The sequence below is a fragment of the Lycium barbarum genome, chromosome 1 (genome assembly GCF_019175385.1).
Source record: "Lycium barbarum isolate Lr01 chromosome 1, ASM1917538v2, whole genome shotgun sequence".
Classification (NCBI taxonomy): Eukaryota; Viridiplantae; Streptophyta; class Magnoliopsida; order Solanales; family Solanaceae; genus Lycium; species Lycium barbarum.
In genome coordinates, this window is record NC_083337.1 from 163,267,756 (window position 1) to 163,275,273 (window position 7,518).

Genomic DNA, 7,518 nt, shown 5'->3' on the forward strand with positions numbered 1-7,518 from the left:
ATTTGCACTTATCAGTAAGTAAAGTCTCATTCACACCAAATATTTACAATAACTAAACAGTTTAATACATATGATTAATCATTGAGTCCGTTAGTTGATCGTATAATATAAACACTTAGTGCAACTAAATTTTTACCTTTATTTCTTTTCTTTACTAATTTTTTCCTTCTATAATGGTACTATATACCAGTTAAGGTGGTGGTCATTTTTTGGACATACCCTATTAATTACATTAGGTATAGATATGCATGACAACAATAAATATCACTATATATGATGATCCCGTACTCCCACTACTTCCTTCACTCACTTTTCATCCTTCATCCCACCCCCACTCCACCCCACCCCACGCCTTTGCCCCAATACCGACCAGACCAGTCCAATCCCATCCATCTCTTCACCTCTAATATGTGTTGTTTTGTACCTTTCCTTTCTTTCTTCTCTCCAAACTCATACCCTATTTTATCCTCACTCTCTTACTAGCCTTTTCTTCCCTTTCCCCCCATCTTTTGTAGGTCTTTTCAACTCTTACTACAATTTCATAACATGAACATTAGACATATTTCTTGATTTGGACACTTCATAATTAACTCTCACCCATCTTCATCAGCTAGTTTTCTTGATTATTCTTTTGGTTCTCCGTCTCTTCTTCGATCCGTGATTCCCGGCCTAAAAAAAATCCTTAAAAATGTCACTGGACATGACATATTCGTCTTCCTTGGAACGTGTTTGCTGTGTTCACTGCACCTTCTGCAACACAAATCTCGCGGTACACTTCTTCAATTTGTTCATCTCCTCAAAATATTTAAGTCTTTTTAAGTTCTATCATGATTGCATGTTGGCAAATAAATTTAGATCGAATCATTGGAAAATGAAGTCCATTTTCCGAGCTCATGTCTAAATATGATGAATAAAAGTTCAAACATGTTTTGGAAGTAAGTCTTTATCGTTCCATCTTGTCTTGATTTATAAAAGCAAATTTTGTGAAATTCAACAAAATTTTGTTAAAACGAAGTCTTCCCTTTTACTACAAGCGATAAGGGGTAGTGTGACTGTTAATTGGAGAGACTGTTCTTGAATTTGTAAAATTGTCATATTTTATGCTAATTTTCAGATAATTGAAAAAGGTGTTTCATTGTTTTCTCTTTTTCCTCCTTTCCTAGCTTGAATTTTGAAGGTTAATGGAAGGAAATAATAATTGAGTTGAGATCCAGTTAAGTTTTTCCAATCCCTATCCAACAAGTATTTAATTTGACTTTCATCATATGCATATCTAGGACTAGATCTCTGTATTAACGGTTACAGATATATATAGGTTTCAATAGGGTTCTTATGAATAGTTTAGTTTTTTTTTTTAAGGATTCAACTAAACGGTCCACCATTTAACAAGTTCGTTTCTTTGTACAAAAGACATAATTGGAGTATTTAATTGCTCATAATTTGTTTATCATTTTCCTTATAATTTTTCTTCAATTTATTGCTTGATCCTCTTTTCCCTTATCAGGTTCGTACTACTGCGCTGATCATAAATAATTGTACTAATCTTGAAACCATCAAATTCTTTTTCCTGAATATAATCAACTCATAAGATTTCTTTTTTCTTTTTCCTCTTCTCATTTTGAATTGAAGAGAGAAAAATGATGATGATAGTGTCATCTAAGTTTTACATCAGAAATTAAAGAAGCTGCAGCAGCAGATTACACATTTGTATTTCTTTGTTTAATTTTCAATGATATTTTTTAATTGGCTTACTCATTATGTATTTCTGTTCAGGTCATGTCATTTTCCTAGTTTAGTCTCCCTTTTCTAGTGACTGAGCAAAGGTCAGAAAAAGTCAAGATAGCACCGAAAGGAAAGGAAAAGAAAAGAGATGAGTCCAAGAGGCTACTTTAAAGGAAACTCCTTATAATAGTTATTACCGATGAAAGGGAAATTGGGAATTCTAGAGTTTCATCCTTAGCCTCTTTAATAGTAGTAATAATTGTAGAAGAGGAGGACAAAACAAGGAGATTAAGAAATCATGAGCTTTGGATTTTTGATAGAAATTTGTGATGTCGTAGGTAATCTGGGATTTTTTTTATAGAAATTTGTGAAAAACAATTTCTGACAAGTACATTTTCCAGGAAATCTATCGGCAGTCCCATAGAAAAATAAACAGAAGAAGCTAAATGTTAGTTCATAAAATACATAAATGAAGTTGAGGCTAGTTCACTTGATGAGTTTCATGCCTTCCACAATTGAGGTCGTGGATTCAAACCACGTTTCTTTCCCTTTTCTCCCTATACTGGGTATTTTGTTGTTGTTGTAAATAAATAAAACACATAAATTTATCTTTTCCCTCCCATTTCTTTTCCTTTTTTTTTTTTTGCTTTTTGTTTTTCCTCTTTCATCGTCGTCTAAGGATAGTACATGGCTTAAATTAACTACTAGTAAAGTCTGCCCCCATTTTCTTTACCCTCCTTTTTATTTATAGTTAAACCCCATTCCTTTAAAATCTTAGCCTGCTCTCTTTCTCAATTGGTCATGGGGGTGGAGCTACAATAATGAAAGAGGCTCAACAGGTTCTCTTTATCTACAAATATGATAAAAGTATTTTGTTTTGCATATCTATAAAGTGTTGAAAATATCCTTAACACATATTTTTTAATTAAATTGTTTTAGATTCAAGTTTGAATTTCATCATATGTGACATACATTCATCAACTTTTTTGAACCCCTAACTCTTAAGTCAAAAGTACACAGAATGTGTGTCTCAATTTGCCAAATATAACTAGCTCTTTTACTGCAAATAGTAAAATCTCGTTAGGTACAAACGGTGAACTCTTTAAGGATTTTCCTGGAAAAAAGTGGGAGCACTTCCATGCTATTATATGCTTGACAATTAAATAGTTATTTTTCTTGTTGTCAGGTTAGCGTTCCATGCAACAGCATGATGACAGTAGTGACAGTAAGGTGTGGACACTGCGCAAATGTGCTTTCAGTTAATATTGGATCTTCTGTTCAGTTTCTTCCCCTTCAAGATTTACAGGTATAATATAAGTATATATGGCTGTTACTCCAGAATCATTTAATTAAATTTTGTGTTCTCTTCATTTGGTTCTTTCCTTTGATGGGCAAACAAGTATGTGGAGATAGTAATTTAGTATAGCATAATACTAGGTAAGTAGTAGTATTTATTTAATTAATGCATGTCAAGATATGCCAAAAAAACAAAGAACGAGTTTCCTATCAAGTCACCTAGATACTATATAACTACAGATAACTATCTATCAAGTAAATATTAATAACTTGAAAAATAAGATTGATTATGTGCTTGTATAAAAAATTACACTATTAATGCACGTAAGTTAAATCCTTTTAACAAAGGTTATGGTGCTAGTTTCTGATTCTTCATTTCTACCTTACAGAGTTCAAACTTTCATACTTTGTAAACAGCTTTTCTATAGAGTAACGGAGGAAGAGGGAGGCGGTATGGAAGATTGGTCCATTCTAAAAAGCTGAGTTTTTCGGTTTGGCCCCTCCCCCTCTCCCATGTAGTCGGAGTCCTTACAAGTCCGTCTCCTTTTTTTGTGAAATATATCAATACACGAGCTCTAACTTTTGTAAAATATTTAATAAACTAGTGTAATTAAATCATTTGCTCTTGCCAATATTGTCCTACTCTCTTGAATCATTCAGATGTCTTTTTATTTGTCGAAAAAGGCCGGGGTTTAAGGAAATGTCATAAGTATTAATGATGCTCATATATATGGCTTATAATTTGCGTGAAAGAAGCAGCAGAGACAAGAGTTGAATATTGAAGATGGGAGTAGAGGCTATGGGTCATCATCCTCTTCTACCAATTGTCACAGATTTTCTCCCATTGCCGCAGATGATCAACCTAGAAACTCTCCTATTCGCCGTAAGATCCCTCTTCTCTCTAATATATGTTATTCTACACTTAATTATGAGACAAAAAAATCGTGTTCTTTTCTTTCTTTTTTAATTTAAAAGAGGGACTTTCATGAGAGTCTTACGTGCGAGCCTGATTCTTTTTCATCAACTAAGTTATTAGAATGGTTCGATAACTTGAAATTCCATTGATAACTAATCAGTCCTATCACATTATGCATCAAAACGGAGCAACAAAAGGGCAAGAGAAAATGATAGTACAATTATTCGATGAAGATGCTTGAATTTAAAAAAAATAAAAATGAAGATGCTTGAGGTCTTTGATGATCTTGAAACTCTTTAACCAAACAAGAGAAATTTATCTAACTGAAAGAATTGTGTACCATATCATCAGCTGGACCACTTGACATGAAGTTTCCTATGATCTGAAGTTGATTGTGACAAAACACTTCTACCCAGCTCATCTCTAATACCAGTTTCTTGAAACATAGCTTAAGTACCTCTGTGTTCCTTGCTGCACCCTTTTTTCTCTTAGGTCCTTTCTTGGAATAAATAGGTTTAGCCTTTAATCTAGATTAGTAGATCAGTGGGGACCGGACGGTGGCAAAACCAGAAATTCATACAAAATGATTCAAAAAAAACAAGTGTGTCAAACCTATGGGACTCTGAAGCTAAAGACCTGAATTAAAGCAAAATTTGAACTTCCTCATTCACCATTACACTAGAATCTTCGCTTATCTCAAGGAGATTTAACAATCTATATATAGCAAAAAGAATCATTTTTACCATATTGACACAATAACAATTTTCAGGCGAATGGAATCCAATTCTCTTGCCTCCCTTTGATTAGCTCCCGCCCTAATTTTGGGTACTAGATGGTTAAACCGACAAAAGATTTAAAGCTAAACATTGAATGCTTAACCACCATTCAAACTGCTACCTTGACCTAAAGTGGTGCATCATTGTTAAAGGTGGTTATGGGGAGTCCTTGTTGCCAAGACCTAGCAGCGGTGGAGCCACATATTGGCCCAAGGTGGTTAATTGAATTCCTTATTAAGAAAATTACATTATTTGCATAGGGGAAATTTTTTATGCCAGTGTATTTATTGTTGAATCCCATTTAACACAAGAAAAGCTTTCTACTTTAGTGGCAAATAAAAGGGCCTGGGTTCCAGAAAATGTATTAGATTATGAATTTTACTTCCACTGAAATGCTTATAGGCGTGTGAACCAAGAAGGATTTATAGTCCAACACAGAGTACATTCATTTTGATGACATTAGGTTTTTGAATTTGACCTTTTGCCTATTTGATAAATTTCTGACCGTCCAATCCCAAACCTTTAAATAATAAGTGAAGTGGCCAAGACATCATAAATACTTTATTTATTTTTTAGAAACCTATACAATTGATTAGGGACAAATGTAATTTTTGTCATACTTTATATTTAGAAACTAACATATATCTCATCAACTCATGTAAAATTGTTTTACATAGACTATACTTTTTTTAATTTAATAAATTACATCCATCATTGGATGCGCATCTTATTTCTTCCAGCAAAAACTTACAGGATGCACCATTGAGTTCAATGGAACTCTACAATAGTTGTCAGTACAAGGGCTAGCGTATATATACAGAAGCAGGCCTAACTAACAAAAAAGTTGGCCTTATCATATCTAATTCTAATACTAGGAATTTGAGATTTATCAAGATGGTATGCTCCTTTTGATATGCCCGGAATTTGCTGACAGTTCTGGAAAATAAGTTTATCCTCACTGTTAGCACCAAACTTAGCAAGCCAATCCACCACTTGATTGGCTTCTCTAAAACAATGCTCAACACTACAGCTCATTTGGGACATAATTTGCAGAATGTCATCAATAGCAGTCTTAGAGTTTCAGACTATACTTTATTGTGCATAAAATTTCATAGTTTAGCTTCTGACAATAAAACTATGTCACTAAAAGCATATTATAATTTAAATTTAATGTGTTCGGCCTTCAAAGTTTTATCGAAGAACCCTGCACCATTGAAATTACGGATTCAAATATTTGTTGAGATTTCGGTGGTTTTTCACATATCAATCTCTAGTCTTTGCCATTGAAATAATGTATTCAAATATTCATTGAAATTTCGTTTTTCACATATCAATATCTAGTCTTCGCCATTGCTTTTCACATATCAATGTCTAGTCTTGAAAAATGTTGAATTCAGTTGAACCGATGAACATATGTTTCATCAGCCTTTGAGTAACTCCATTTATAAAACCGTGCAGCACCGGAGAAAAGACAACGAGTTCCTTCTGCCTACAATAGATTTATCAAGTAAGTACTTGAATTATTTTAACTATAAAAGTAAGATATGCGTGTTCACTTATGCAAATCTATGATGTTGTGAATTAATTAAATGTGTAGGGAGGAGATCCAAAGGATAAAGGCAAGCAATCCTGATATTAGCCACCGCGAAGCTTTTAGCACTGCTGCCAAAAATGTAAGCTATATATACCATAGATTGAGAAAAAGATAGAGATTTTCATACATGAGAATTGAAATAATTATTTCAGCTCAAAATAACTTTTGCTATGTGGATTAATAGGCTGAGCCATACGAAGAAATTAGAAGGAAATGAAAAATGAAGTTAAACAAGTATACCAAAATTGCATAGTAGTAATATTCAAAAAGTAAATGCTTGAAGGACGGGACGTAATACTAGCTTATTTCCTCCATATCAAGATTTAGATTACATACATATGCCTTCTATTATATTACTTCCTTTATTTTCTACCTTCATGAACTGTTAGTATAAAGGGAAATGAGTATTTGTATTTCTTAATTAAAATTTTATACTCCTCTCCTAGTATATGCAAGAAAAACAAAAAGAGATACTGTTTTGACCTTACCATGTGGATTTTTAGGCTTTCCACAAGAAATCAATGGTAGGGACAAACAGAAGAGGCACTAAATAGAACAGTGTGACTAAAGCTTTATCTATCTGAAGATTTTAATTACCTTTGTGGTATTTACTGTATGGTTGCAGTGGGCACATATCCCTCATATCGACTTTGGACCCAAGCTGGATGGCAACAAGCAAACCAGTAAATTGGATCATGCAGTTGCAGGAGAGGGTCCTCAGAAATCTATTGGTCTCTATTAATATGATCTATATTATGATCACAAATACTATATACATAATATAATATATGTATAGGTGAGATATATAATCTCTCCAAACTAATAAACTGTTTAGCTCTTTTCAGCATCATCCCTTTTAGGGCCTTGGATTCCTTGTTCCTTTTTTTAATTAGAACATGTTGTAAGTAACTATTTTCTGTGTTTACACCAATAATATACGCTTGTTTATTACTCCTATTATACTATTTTCATTTGTTTGTGTGAGCACCTAATATTTCTTTCAAATCGTTACTTTTAATTTCAATTAGGTAACTGATGATTCAGAGTATATGCAATGAAGGTGCTCTCATTTAACTTGCTTTTAGACGGGAAATAACAAACATAACGCATGTTAATGCCCATAGGTCATGTATTAAACAACATATTTAAGTATACTACATACTGACATTGTAAGCTTATGACAGCAGGTAATAAGATCAGCAATGAAATATTTA

The 7,518-nt window shown here is 33.2% G+C and overlaps 1 protein-coding gene across 4 annotated transcripts; it reads left to right on the plus strand.

Moving 5' to 3' along the window:
* Positions 1–330: 330 nt before the first annotated feature.
* LOC132603806 (putative axial regulator YABBY 2) lies at positions 331–7,261 on the plus strand. 4 transcript variants are annotated; one of them, XM_060317059.1, is made up of 6 exons: positions 331–769; positions 2,909–3,028; positions 3,772–3,901; positions 6,169–6,217; positions 6,308–6,383; positions 6,930–7,261. In XM_060317059.1, the coding sequence occupies exons 1-6, from the start codon at positions 689–691 to the stop codon at positions 7,044–7,046; spliced, it is 573 nt and encodes a 190-aa protein (XP_060173042.1). In that variant the 5' UTR covers positions 331–688; the 3' UTR covers positions 7,047–7,261. The 4 variants fall into 4 exon arrangements, with proteins under 4 accessions (XP_060173042.1, XP_060173050.1, XP_060173061.1 ...); XM_060317067.1 differs by having other exon boundaries at positions 332–769; positions 3,775–3,901; XM_060317078.1 differs by having other exon boundaries at positions 332–769; positions 3,778–3,901.
* Positions 7,262–7,518: the final 257 nt, after the last annotated feature.

What these genes read in the sequence shown, in the direction of transcription:
- LOC132603806 (XM_060317059.1), top strand. Translation starts at nt 689, where the DNA reads ATGTCACTGGACATGACATATTCGTCTTCCTTGGAACGTGTTTGCTGT. An exon ending in TCTGCAACACAAATCTCGCG is followed by an intron (nt 770 to 2,908) that starts GTACACTTCTTC and finishes TCTTGTTGTCAG; the next exon opens with GTTAGCGTTCCATGCAACAG. An exon ending in TTCCCCTTCAAGATTTACAG is followed by an intron (nt 3,029 to 3,771) that starts GTATAATATAAG and finishes TTTGCGTGAAAG; the next exon opens with AAGCAGCAGAGACAAGAGTT.